This window comes from Alnus glutinosa, chromosome 10 (assembly GCF_958979055.1).
Source record: "Alnus glutinosa chromosome 10, dhAlnGlut1.1, whole genome shotgun sequence".
In the NCBI taxonomy this organism is placed as follows: Eukaryota; Viridiplantae; Streptophyta; class Magnoliopsida; order Fagales; family Betulaceae; genus Alnus; species Alnus glutinosa.
Window position 1 is genome coordinate 20310577 of NC_084895.1, and position 13967 is coordinate 20324543.

Here is a 13967-nt window from a genome sequence, read left to right on the forward strand (position 1 = left end):
TGATCTAGTGGTTTAATCTAAACCATAGGATGCTTCTTAGGTAGATCCAATGGTCGGATTTACTGGACAATCAAATAAATAAACTGTGAGGTCAAATCACATTTGATCTAATGGTTGAGATTAATTAATAACAATCTAATGGTTATTATTAATCAATCATAGACAGTTATTTGATCTGATGGTCAGATTTAAGTGTCTGTTGGAACAGCAGTTTATGACTGTTATGGATGCAGTTATGGACGGTTAGATTAGCAGTTATTTAAATATTATACAGAAGTAACTGCTGTCCAGTTATCAGAAATATACAGAAATAACTGCTGTACAGTGTTTAATAAAAGAAATAATAAAATTTCTTTTATCTTAAAAATGCTTTTTCTGATACCTTCTGTATTTTAAAATTAAATAGAGTCTCTGTCTGTCTCTTGATATAATAGAAAAATCTGAGAGTGTTCGGGTTTAATTTTTCGTTAGTGCAAAACGAGATTAAACAAACAGAGGTTTCTGGGCTCCATTGTATCCTGGAGAAATATTTGCTGTAACCTTTTTGCATACCTTTCTGGTGGGGGCAAATAATTTCTTAAGGAAAGCGACGTTGTAACGCGCCTTAGGAGCATTTCATTTTTCTGCTTTCGATTATATTTTCTAACAATTTCTAGTAGTTTTCTGAGTAAATCTTAAAGGTAATTTCTTGAGATTCTATTGTGAATTATATATTGATTTAAATTGATCAATGGGTACTATGTAGGTTCAACCGATTGGGTTTCTTGTTGAGTTTATTGATGATTTTGAGCTGTATTGGTCACGGCCGTGTGTTTGTGTGCTCTGTTGTGGGATTGTGGTGTTGGCCGTGTTCCTGCTCGTTGGGTATGTGTATTCCGGCCAGTGGGTGTTTTGTGTGTGGTGTCTACCCAAACATCCCCTGTCCCGATTGTAGATTGCTTGTAGTATATTACGGTTGAGCTGAGTTTTTGGGTGTTGATTTTCCGGATATGGTCTCACTGCTAGGTGAGGGTGGTTTGTAATAATTGGGTTGATTATTGACTGTATTTGGAGTAGTAGTCGGTTGAGAGTGGAAAGGTTGAGTTTTTGAATGTTTGGCCATGTTCCTGTTTTGGGTTGCAAATTATAGGGGTAATTCACGGCTAAGTTGGGTATTTTCTGGTTGTTCGCGAGGGATCCGGTTATGGGATATTTGGTGTAAGGATTTGGTTGTTGATTTGGGCCTTTGGTATTGAGTTGTGCTTCGGTTATTGGTGGTAGATTCATTGTGTTTGGCCGTGTCTGGGTTTTGGGAGTTATGTAATAATTTAAAGAGTGTTAAAATGTTGTGCTTAATCAAATCTAAAGGATTTCTGAGGTTGGCGTGATCCCCGGTTTGGCCATGTATTTCCTGTGTTGATTGGCCTACGTTCTAGAATTGAGTATGGGTTTTGAAAGAAATACTACAAAGGGGTTTTTAAATGAGATTATATTAATTACGCAGTATTAATGACTAAACTAAGAACATGTTAAATATGTTAAGTTTACTTTGACACTATGAATAAGGATAATAATAGTATTATTCTATGTACGTGTATCTAATTGTTGCAGATGATGAACTGAGAGACGGTAAAAAAGACTGTTGTGAGTATTTCTTACTCACTGGAGATGATACGTACGTGATGGTGGTCTTTAATAGTGTTATGATTTCTGTTTCATTTAATGGTATACAAGTTGTTTGTAACATGCTTTGTTTGGAGCTTTGAATACCTCACTGTTGTGAGTATTACTTACTCATTGGGGATGATACGTGTTGGTGGTCTTTGATGACGTTATGGGGAAATGCTAAAGATGAGTCTTTCATCCCCCCCTTGTCACCCCCTTTTCCTTAAAAAAATTGATTTTTATTATAAATGAGTGACAAGGGGGGATGAGGGGTGCATATGTAGAAAGACTCGACGTTATGACATCTGTTTTATTTAATTGTATGCGAGTTGTGTGTAACATGTTTTGTTTGGAACTATGCCTATTTTATTAAGAATATTATTGACATGATTAATGATTATACTAATAAACTGTCATTGCATATTTTACTGTGAGAACATATGACCTATTAACAAAAAAAGACCGAAGGATAACGACTCGAGGCAAAGACCAAGGGGTATATTCTTGAGGCGAAGACTGTTGGTGAAAGTCCCAATGCATCAATCAATCGTATAGAGTAAGGGTTAATGTCCCGAGGCAAAGACCAAGGGAAATAGTCCTGAGGTAGTACTGATTCAGACCATAGGTTTTAATAAGACCTAAGATGGTGGTAGTCCACAGGAACTGATCAGTAATTCAGTAATAATAATAAGACCGAGGCTTAGACCCTATGGCATTAATCAGTAATAAGTCCAACGGTTTAAATTCCGAGGTATAAATGAATATTGAAATTGTGCATACATATAACTGTCATCATATGATTGTATAGTGTACTTTTAAATGATTCAGTATTTCATTATGTTGTTAAGGACCGTTGACTCACTTGATCACAGTATGAGATTATGGTTATTACTACAATCATAGGCAAGCTTTTTCAGGATAGATTAAAAGACGGAACTACTGGGAATATTATGATAATATTATTACAATATAGCTTAAGACTTTTATGATGATATGTAATATTTGTTATGTTGGAGAAAACAATAGTTTAGTATTATTAAGTGCCGCTTGTGGCACATACATTATTGCTTTGTATATTTAATATATCGGATCACGTGGTTTATATTTTATATAATAAAATAATTCCGTCAGCTCTGATGTGTTATTGTTAAAGAAAAATAATATTCCACTACCAATTTATAACTTTGATGATGTTGTAATGTCACGTGAAAATCAAAATTTTCACTTACGTTTTTTTGTAGAAGGCGGCGTTACAATACTCACAAAAGTCACACTTTTGAATTAAAACAAGTGACTCACTTATCTGTTTTTCTCCCAGAACTTTTGGAGAGTTATTCTTCTTGATCTCCTTAACTGGAACTTCGGTTGGCTTCAATTGTTTAAGGTTGATGGTTAACAATAACCAAAACTCTTAAGAGAGATTTAACATTAATAGTCTAGGTCTAAAACCCTTCTTAGTACACTAAATTCTAGAGTAGAATTCTTAATAAATTTGTACCTAGAAGTTTCTTTAAATAGACCGCTGAAGAAAACTTAGTTCGAGTTGGAATAGGATTTTAGAAAAATTTGCCCAGATTTTCAGTTCTATATTGCGGAGCGATTTTGACATAGTAAACATTTGAATTAGGGAAAACGTATTTTAGAGATATTTGTTCCTTTTGTGTTAGCTTTCCAGCACTGCTGATTGCAACGCAATTCGTTAGTACTTTAGCCGAAAGTTATGATTAAAATACGGAGACGTACTTAATTTGAAATTGATAAATTTGATTTTAACTCGACTTAATGAAATTTCAATTTGCTCTTTTTCTTGATTGATTAGGCTTAACCACATCTTCTAGGTATTTCAATTTGAGCTGGATTCAGTCTTGGATAAAATTATTCACCAACTTAACCAGTAGACTAAAACTTACAACCAAATATGTTTTGACGCCGAATTAATTGCCAATACTAAAAACCTAACAAGCACTGTAAAGTTGTTTGATAACACAAAATCCTCTTATATTTTCATTGGTAATGCCTATACTACGTATAACCTCAGTTGTACCTATATATGTACATTATATTTCATGTCCCATACCATGAAATGAACACATACATCTAAAGCAATAAAACAATTATAAAGAACATATAAATCTTATGCAATGCAGTTTCTTATTCTTGTTTTTCTCTCTTAAAGGACTTGCTCCCAACGACTTCTTATAGGATTTACTCCCGTCGCTTACGGCTTAGAAGGGATTTGCTCCTCAGAAGCTTGCTCCCTGCGTTTATTTCAAAAATTCGAATAGATAATAATTTATAAATTTAATTATTTAATTAATAGTCCAATATATAACACAAGAATAATAATATTAAGATATGTCCTAGGATACAGTGCTATATAATAACATTGCATAGAATTCTAATTGCTGAAGTACAGTCTCCATGGATGCTAAAACAATGTGATAGACTTGCAAATGATCAAAATAATTGTTAAAAGCTATCAGGTCTAGGGCATATGACAAGCTAAAAGGGATTACAAAGTTCAGATATAATCCATTAACAGAGCTAAAAGCAAAGCACTCCAACAAACAGCACTAAATCTCGGATATTTCAAATCTTCATGAGAAAAGGCTGAAGGAAGTTTCCAAAACTGAAAACCAGGACCAGAATTCCAGCAACAGTTGCAGTGCCTCTCCAAAAATTGCGGAAATACACACTTGCCAAGGATGCCATGAGATGGTTCCATAAGTTATCAACGTGCTCATTGAGCCGTTGCTAGAGATCATTGTAACAAGAGTTAGGTTCAACAATCATATGGCCAAGTGTGTTGATCAGAGTAGTCATTGCAGCGCTGCTACCGCGCCTGTTTATAATCACCTTTTTTTCAACGAGCAAACACACATTTGCTGTAGTGGTGATAAGATAATCCAATAGCAAAACATAATTACAGATGTATGTGTAAGATGGATAATGAAACTGCTCCAGAGCCATAAGGTTTCGGAAAAAAGCTTTTGTTTGGTCGTCTATCACAAGTATTGGGACTTTCAAGATGCATTGCACACTTTTAAAGCAACCAAAGGATTTCAAGCATGGTAAGCAAGAGAACAGCCATGAAAGATTTAAGCACAGATAGTCTTCCAAGCACTTATGCTTAGCGAAATCTTTGTCAAGTAACGATCTCTTAGAGAAATCTAGGTCAACTGCTTTGAATTCCAATCCTGCCTCATACAGCTTTGTGGCTGTATATCTTAGATGTTTGGTAGGTTTGGGATGAGGTTTTATGTCAATAGGATGGTAAAACAATCTTTGCAAATCAGTGAAATGTTTTACTTTCTTATCCATGGGTATTCGGTGCTTATCCGAGAAGAAGAACTGACACGTAAGCTCAAGAAAGGGAGCAACTTCTTCTGATCCATTGAAGGCAGACTTATAGAACTTTTGGAGAAACTTAAACGGAAGTTGATTCTCCAGTAATATCAAGTCCCGCTTTATGTGAAATTCTAGCCACGCGTTACTTAATATATAATCATGTTTTTATATTTTTCGCATACAAAATTCCTCAAGAAGAGCTCAATGATAAAGATAGTATCCAATAGAATCATTTTCACAAAATCTTGATTTAGCTGAAAGGTCTCTGAATAGCTACGGCTGATTTTATCTTTCTTGCGTTCAATTATGCTAGCAAGATCCTTTTTGCTCTTCCCGACTCTAATACAGAACTTGTTCAAATATATTAGTTTCTGCAATTTCACGCCCCTCAATTCTTCGAGGTCATGATGGAATGGGCCGATTGAAACTAACTTAGGAGTGTAGGCTTCTTCATTTACCTTATGAAGTTTCTTGGGGACCCTGTAGATATAGCTCTCCTGCCACTGATGATCAGATTCCAGTACTTCTGGTAGAATGTTAATGACAAACTCCTTTCATTCAACTTCTTTTCCCTTCGGATATTCACCTGTAGATGCGTGGCAGGCCATATTTTCCTCCCCTCAAGTTCTTTTTCCTAGTGACCAAATAACATAATTAATCACAAGTAGCACTATCAATGGATTCCTAATTCAACATGGGAATACATGCATGCAGATCGACACTAGAACCCAAGTATCTTAAATTTTGACATCAGTTTTCATCGTCTTCAATCCATTAGGGATTTCTTATAAATGGAATAATTGGATCTGAATTTCAATTTAAACATAAAGTTGTAAATTTGGGACAATGCTTACAGTTCAAAGGCTTTTTTTTTTTTTTTTTCTTGGTAAATAATTGATTAGAGAAGGAGAATATTGGATTTTATCTCCCATTAGGTGAAGATACCGCGCGTGCATAATGGCAGTGTAATAAATCATTTTCCATGGACCAGTGTATGAATAAACTGAGATATTAATTATTAAAAGAAACTTTAACACATCTTATAAAAAGTACATAACAAATTAAGTGAAATATATAGACGGTAAAGAACCTGCAAATTTTGCTTGCAAGAGATGCTTGAATTGAGGGTTTCTCTCCCCTAATTTCTCTCTGATAATATGTACTTTCTTCCTCTTGCACCCATGCATATGTATATGAAAAATGCTAAAGAGAAGACTCTCATCCCCCCTTGTCACCCCATTTTCCTTAAAAAAATTGGTTTTTATTAAAAAGTTGTCTCTGATGTGACATCAGAGACAACTTTTTAATAAAAATAAATTTTTTTATTATAAAAGGGTGATAAAGAGGGATGAGGGAAGAATGTGTAGAAGCTCTCTTTCTTTTCTTTTCTTTTCTTTTCTGTAAGCTTGTGAAAAGTCTTACTACTTGTGAGCCCCATATTGCACCTTAAAATATCTTACAAATGAATGATAATGGTCAAGAGGGTTATCAAACTTAAAAACAATATCTATAAAATAAAATAAAAAATAAAAAATAAAAACAATTTCTTGATTTTTTTTTTTTATTATTATTATTATTATTTTCTTAAAAAACTTAAAAGTAGTATTCCTAGATGTTATAGTGGCAGAGTGACAAAATCATGAGTTATGAGATAGCACATGCATCTATGTTAAATAATGTTTAAAGTACTTCTCCGTACCACGTTGTAGCATGTGTTGCCTCTGCAACATCAGGCTAGGCGTTCGAAGTTTGGTTGAGGCCCTGAGGGAGAAGAACCAGGTAAAAACAGCTGACATCGAAAAATGTTTTATTTTATCTTTGTCCACTCATTCGGAAAGATTAGTTTTTTAATGAGTTTTTAAAATACTGATATTTATTAATCGTTTTGCCAAACCTTTATGACTAATTAACTAGTTAAATGGATTGAACATAAACACGACAATCTATTATCTATCTATATTGCTATATAATTTTTCATTTTAGCCGGCCCTACAGAAAAATTCTCAGAAAATAGATCTAACTACTCAATAATTTTTCATTTTAGTCAGGTGTAAGGGGTTATTCCTTACGGTCTGAATAGTTCGGTGTGAACAGTTATATATCTTTCACGGCTTGAATAGTTTAGTGTAATAGGTTATCTCCCACGGTTGGTTTAAATAAATGTTTTTAGGATATTTGGCTACACTTGTCTTAGATCTAGTATGCTCAGAGCATATCTGCTATTTAACTATTTTTGTACATGAGTTAGTGAAAGATGAAAGTCATAGATAGTACTTTAATTTATTGTAAGAATTTTGTTTGTATTTATGAGTCTATGACTTTGTAACCTCATAGCATGTGACTATGATTTTACAGAGTTTTATATTTTCTAACGTAAGAGCTTTATACTCGTGACCTTTAATTAATAAAATATTCAGATCTTTAATTCGTTAAAAAGAAAAAAAGAAAAAAAGAAAAAAAAATGGTTAAATGGATTGAAAAGGGTTCGTCGGTGCATTTATAGGTGCAAATAGTAAGAAATAATCACGCCCAATTATTATTATTTATTAAGTAATGTTAAAAGACATTTATTTCAGTTCTAGCTCTGTACTCTTTCAATATTTAATTTGTCATTAATTATTTCCTTTTTTTCTTTTTTGTTGAACAAGAGAACTCAGTATATACGTAGATACTAAACCAGATCAGTGCAATAAGCAAACATGACTGAAGAATTGAATGTAAGAAAAGTAGAATAAAGTCTGGAGGGGGAGTGTAGATGACCATGTCTTGTAAGTGATTGCAGCGCCCCTTTGTTAGAGCACCGGCAACACACTTTCTAAATTTTATTCATTTCTTTGAATGTATGAAACATTTATTAAAATTTCCTTACAATAGACTCTTTTGATGTTCCTAAACTTATTAAGGGAGTTAAAAGTGTTACCCTAATCGATCTAGAGGGATCATTAATATTTAGTACAACTTCTTCGACGGATCCGTATCCGAAGTTGTAGAGTAGCACTTTTGCAATTCCTTTAGAGCACTAGTAATAGTTTATTTTAGATTTTTTTAAAATTTAGGGAATCAAATTACTTTTTATTTTTCTATTTAAACAAACTCCCAAATAGCTTCTTTTACCCTCTACCTTTATCATTTAAATATTTTTTTTAAATAAATGCTTCTTTTACCCTTTACCTTTATCAAATAAATTCTTTCAAATAATATTTTGATGTCGATATTTTGATAAAATTAAATGACCATTATTAGCGACGACATCAAAATATCGCCGCTAATAATGGTCACTTTTGATCAAAATATTGACATCAAAATATTATTAGCGGCGACATTATTCGCCGCTAATAACTTTTAGCGGCGAATAATGTCGCCGCTAATTAATAGCTTCCCGAAATTTCATGCAAATTCCTGCCATGCAAATTCCTGCCAAGTTATTAGCAACTACTTATTAGCATCGACTCGAATATTGATGCTAATATTAATATTTTTGTGTATTAGCATCTATTTTATTGTGGCTGCTAATAGTTTACAAATGACGGCGACTATTAGTGGTGAGTTGTGTCTTGCCGCTAATAGTGTATTATTAGCGGTGACTTTTGAAAGTGGCCACTAATAATTTGATCATTAGTGTTCACTATGCGCTGGCCGCTAATAATGTGACGGCTAATGATCAAATTTCTTTGTAATGACGGTACTGATTGATTGGTGAGACTTCTTCTTGATAACCAAATGGCGAGAAGAATAAGAATAACACCATGAAAGATGGCAAAGAAGTTGCCATTGAATAGAATTGCTCGCTCATGAGTAATATTGCATGAAAGTTCGGGATTATATATCCCCTTTTCTAGCTTTACCTCCTAAAATCTTCTTTGGTTTAAAGAATCCCCCGTGACAGTAGACACTGTATAGGTGGGAGGGTTGTAATTGTGTTGATCTCCAGAACATCTTTTAGAAAGAATTGTAATTATTGGGTGGTATTATTAAAAAAATTATTTCATTCAATATATATATCCCCCTTCATCCTTCCCATGTTGGTTTTGTGTGTTTTACTTTTGCTTAAAAATAAAAAATAAAAAAATTAGTACAAAGCATTGATCGACGATCCGGTTGTATTGGCCCCCCTCCAGCGAGACAGGCCTTCAATGATTCAGGTCCGTACAGGTGTGCGATCCTAATTGCTCCAACTAAAGTTGCTCCTCTTTTTTAGGTTGAATGGAAGCCACCGATTGTATTGCTCAATAATGCATGTTACTATCAAATGATTCAAATCAAGTTACCCCATAAAGTGGGGTCGTGTTTTTGAGCAAGGCCCTTTCTCCTATTCCAATGCCCTTTCTCCCTTTCGCCCTTTCTCGTTAGTGTCGTGTAGTAAAATAAATACGATTAGTACCACATAGGCCAACAAGTAGAGCAGAGTGTAGGTGCTTTTAAAAGCACGCGGGCCTTAATTCCTACACAACAATATTACAACAACTCCACAACACTCTTTCACATGGAGTGGAGCTCAGTGTGTGGAGTCCACTCCCATGTGAGGGAGTGTTGTACGTACAACTGTTATGGTGTTGTTGTAAATTTATCATTTTCCAAAGCACAATGGATCATCAGCCAGTCAACAATTATTTGGACACTGGATAGACTACTTTTGTGGATCATCGTATTCAGCTTTTGTAGCGTCATTTTTCTGACTTTTCCAAATCGTAGGAAAAGAAAAAAAAAACAAAAAAGTTAACCCTAGAGGCACCTTATCTAATTAGCCGCTGACCCAGATGACAAAGTTCCCCAATAATTAGTTGCTTTCACTTTTTGGATTAAATAAGATATATATGCATGTGCAAGGAAAACGACAAACTTAAGGTTGTTTTGGCTTATGAAAGATGAAAATCTTACGTTGTTATTAATTTTTAAACACCATATTAGAACCATACAAGATGTCAGATTACAGACGATAAACCCTTCTTATTTGTGAACAGTGATACAAACTACTTTACTAGCTAGCTGCAAATTAAATACAGCTAGACTGTCCATAGATGCCTGAGGAAGACAACTCAAAGCAAAGCAAAAAACTTCAATTAGGTCCAGGGTGAGGCATTTTCACGAAATGCCTGAGGAAGATATTCCAGAAAGTTAAAAGCAGGAAGATAATCCCAACAACCGTTGCAGTGCCTCTCCAAATGTCGCGAAAATATGTTGTTGTCAAGGTTGCCATGTTTCGATTCCAGAAGTCTTCGTAGTGCCCATTAAGCTTTTGGCTTAGTTTATAGTAGCAGGAACCTTCTGTTAAAATTTGATGGCCAAGCTTGTTAACCAGCCTCGCCACTGCTTCATCGCTGCCAACCTGGTTCACGATAACCTTTTTCTCAACAAGAAGATCCACATCTTTTTCAGTGTTGATAAGAGAATCCAACAGCAGAATGTAATTGCAAATGTATGCCTCTGTTGGATAATGACACTGCTCCAAGGCCATGATGTTTCGGAAAACACAGTTAGTTTCGTGATCTACTATGAAGGCAGGGAGTTCCAAGAAGGGTTGCATATGCTCCAAGAAGAATAAGCATTTGAAGCATGGTAGGCAGTTCAACAGCCATGAGCAATTCAGGTACGGACAGGTGTCCAAGCACCAACCTGTGAAAATATAAATTAAATTACTTTTTATTAATTAGCTTAAACTTTTTAAATAAGTTGTGATTTAACATGGCAACAGAGAATTAAAACATTCTCCGATCGAGCTTTGCCTCCATCGATTCACCTCCCATTTTAAAAAAGTAGGAGAAATTTTACTTAATTCCACTTGAACTTTCACCATATTTGCAATTACCATACTAAACTTTATAAAGTACTCTGAATTTAGTGTATTCATCTTTCAATTCTTTTCAATTTCACAATTCTGTTAGTATTTATCGTTAAATCCTGATGGAGAGGGTGTTAAAACTCCTAAAATACCTATATATTTTTTTTAAAGGAAAAACAAGAAAAAAAAATATCAAGCATTTAGGCTATATATATATATTGAAAATTTTGACAAAATTTAACAAAAAATCCTAAACGATGGTGAAATTAAAAATAATTGAAAGATATATATACTAAATTGAGAGTTTTTTAAGTTTAAAGGGGTAATTGCAAAAATGGCAACAATTCCAAATGATGGAGTAAAGTTTTCCCAAAAAAAAAATATTTCACTTGTACAACTTCACTAAGGAAGAGTAACAATAGTACCCTTTTGGAATTGAATGTCAAGTAGGTGTCTTTCTGTAACTTGTTTGAATTTCACTCCTGCCTCGTCAAGCTTTGTGGCACTGCAAAGTCGATCAATGGCCTTCTTTTCTGTTTCCTCCAGGTATGATGGATAGAAAAAATACCTCAGCAAATCTGTCAAATGTTTAATTTTTTTCCCCCTAGAAATGTCAGAATTTTTTGGCTGCCGATCATATTTAGAAAAGTACTTGCGGCAAAGATTAAGAAAGGGAGGATCCTGCTTGCGATTGTTGTTGCAACTGGAAGAGCCATGGCAGGCGAACTTATATAAATCCTTAAGAACGAAATAAGGAAGCTGATTCTCGAGTAGAAGCAAGTCATGCTGTATACCTTCCCTCAGCCACGGTTTCCTTAATATATAATCCTGTTCACGTTCTTCCTTTTCAGAATTCCTCAAGAAGAGCTCAATTATAAAGATGCCATCCCATAGAATCATTTTTAGAAACTCTATACTTTTGAGTTTTGAGGTCTCCGCATAGGAATGACGGATTTTTTCTTCTTTCTCTGCAACGATGCTGGCAAGAACGTCCTGGCTCTTCCCAGTCCTTTTACAGAAGTCCCTCAAATATCTCATTTTCTGCATTTCCATGCCCTGGTATTCTTGCCTCCCGTGATGAAAGGGGCCTATTGAGATAAACTTAGGAGTATAGGCTTCTTTGTTTACCTTGCGAAGTTTCTTAGGAATCCTGTAGATGCAGCACTCGTCCCACTCGGCCGGCTCAAGATCTGCTGGGATGTCAACCACCAATTCTTTGCATTTAAGACCATTTTCCTGAACATGACTTGCAGCTTCGTAGGGCATCTTCTTTCTCCGTCAAGAGAGTCAAGCTGAGAGAAAAATGATAAAACGTTAGGGCTTCGATCATCTTGTATACTGAAATATATAAACAAAGTATGAGTGATTTACAAATAAAATAAAATTAAATAAAGAAGACAATAAACCCTAATATAAAAAATATTTTCTAAATATATATTCTAAAACAGACTAGAATCAAAATCTTTTCTTTTCTTTTCTTTTCTTTTTTTTTTCATGCACAAAGCAATTTCAATAGGATGCACAATTCTCCATAAATCTCTTTGTGGAGAGCTCACTGCTGATGCTCTGATAGTAACATACCTGAGTAATCTATTATTATTAAAAAAAAAAAAAACATAGAAATTATGTAATTAGTCTTCTAGTGCTTATTAAAGGTAATCTTTTTCACCTTTATTTGGGTATAAACCCACCACCACAACACAAGATTTCCAACAACTAGCTAGCTAGCAATTATAAACAGATCGAAGATTATATATACACAGTTTATATAGCAATCCAAGTATATGATTTCAAAATATGTGTAGGATTGAGGAGAGAAGATATGAAATGAGAGAATAAAGAACCTGCAAAAGCTGCCGGCCTGTAAGAAGAAAGTTCTAGCTTGACTGTTTAGTGCTTGAGAACAGTACCAGAGCTGTTCCTCCTTTTAAATCCCACACTCTTCTGCTGTCTTTCACTCTTTTTATCACTGATAATAATATCTGCTGTCCACCTCCCTCACTCATTTATTGAGCTGGTAAGGTCTCTGTCTCTGTCTCTCTCTCCCGCTATATTATAAAAAAAAATTAAACACATCAATGTAACATCATGCTTTTCCAAAAGTAAAGAAGGCCACCCCCTTTAAATATCCCTTCAAAAGTAATGATTTTTTGTTTTTTAGCAAAACGAGGTAGGGGAGGAGATCAATGGTAGGGTAAAAATTAAAGGCGTTATTATAAGTTAGACCCAAAATGATTAATATCGATAAGGTTAATGATTTTTATATCGAGAGTTGATCTCTCACTCTAATATATGTTTGAAGATTTTTTTAAAACACTCAACCACCGTCATTATTGAACACTTTTTCCGATAAATTGGACAATAGTACCGTGAAAATTATATAGAGTGTGTTTGGTAAGTGATTGTGAATTGGAATATTTATTTGAATAGTAGTAAGAAATGATTGATGTGATATAAAATTTGAGAATGTTTTATAAGAAAGTAAAAAAGTTTTGTTTTGTAGTGAATTTTTTTGGTTGAATAATAATAAAAAATTATTGATGTGATGTAAAAAGTATAAAAAAGTAAGAATGTTTTTGATTTGATATTTTTGGGAGAAGTAAAATAAAAATGAAAATTGTTTGGATGAGTTATCAAACATGTTCATATATTCTCTCAAATTCGACTAAGCCGTAAAAATAAGACAAACTGTTAGTCTAATAGATGACCAAATACTTTGAATTTCTGTTGAACAGTGTTTCTGATAAATTGACATGAGAAGTAGACGTTTTTGCCTTTTGTGTAAAAGATTGCTGCAGAATTTAACAATTGCGGAAAAATTAACAAGATAATCACCACACTAAGCACGAAAGTCAAATTTCTCTGTTTTACATACGCTAAATTCCTTCAAGTTTTATGGATGTTTTAATCAGAATCGGATATTTTTGTCTCTTACGCTTATCTTTCAGCGCCTGTTTAATTCGTCACAAAATTCTTTAAAATAACTCATGATTACATGAGAAGTGACAAATATAATCACTCAAAAAAGAAAGAGAACTTACACCTAATTAGATAGTACTCTACCTTCTCTCTATCTCTCTCTTTTATATTTTTTACTTTTTTTTTAAATGAAAAATATATTTTATCCCCTAACTATCACCTTAATCTTCCACACTTCTACGAAATAAAATTCACTTGCAACTTGATCTTATAAATT

At 34.0% G+C, this 13967-nt stretch overlaps 2 protein-coding genes and 1 long non-coding RNA gene across 4 annotated transcripts; 1 reads left to right on the forward strand and 2 right to left on the reverse strand.

Moving 5' to 3' along the window:
* Positions 1–647: 647 nt before the first annotated feature.
* LOC133880091 (uncharacterized) lies at positions 648–2034 on the forward strand. Its single transcript, XR_009902186.1, has 2 exons — positions 648–680; positions 1591–2034. It is a non-coding gene; the product is annotated as an uncharacterized LOC133880091 (long non-coding RNA).
* A 2199-nt stretch (positions 2035–4233) lies between these two features.
* Positions 4234–5600, reverse strand: LOC133879167 (UPF0481 protein At3g47200-like). Its single transcript, XM_062317704.1, has 4 exons — positions 5579–5600; positions 5175–5518; positions 4501–5070; positions 4234–4398 (listed from the first exon to the last, which is right to left on the reverse strand). Exons 1-4 carry the CDS (start codon positions 5598–5600, stop codon positions 4234–4236), a joined length of 1101 nt encoding a protein of 366 aa, XP_062173688.1.
* Positions 5601–9919: 4319 nt separating this feature from the next.
* Positions 9920–12760, reverse strand: LOC133879549 (UPF0481 protein At3g47200-like). Of its 2 annotated transcripts, none has more exons than XM_062318155.1 (3): positions 12616–12760; positions 11197–12063; positions 9920–10605 (listed from the first exon to the last, which is right to left on the reverse strand). In XM_062318155.1, the coding sequence occupies exons 2-3, from the start codon at positions 12035–12037 to the stop codon at positions 10049–10051; spliced, it is 1398 nt and encodes a 465-aa protein (XP_062174139.1). In that variant the 5' UTR covers positions 12038–12063; positions 12616–12760; the 3' UTR covers positions 9920–10048. The 2 variants fall into 2 exon arrangements, with proteins under 2 accessions (XP_062174139.1, XP_062174140.1); XM_062318156.1 differs by having other exon boundaries at positions 11197–12109.
* Between the last annotated feature and the right edge of the window lie 1207 nt (positions 12761–13967).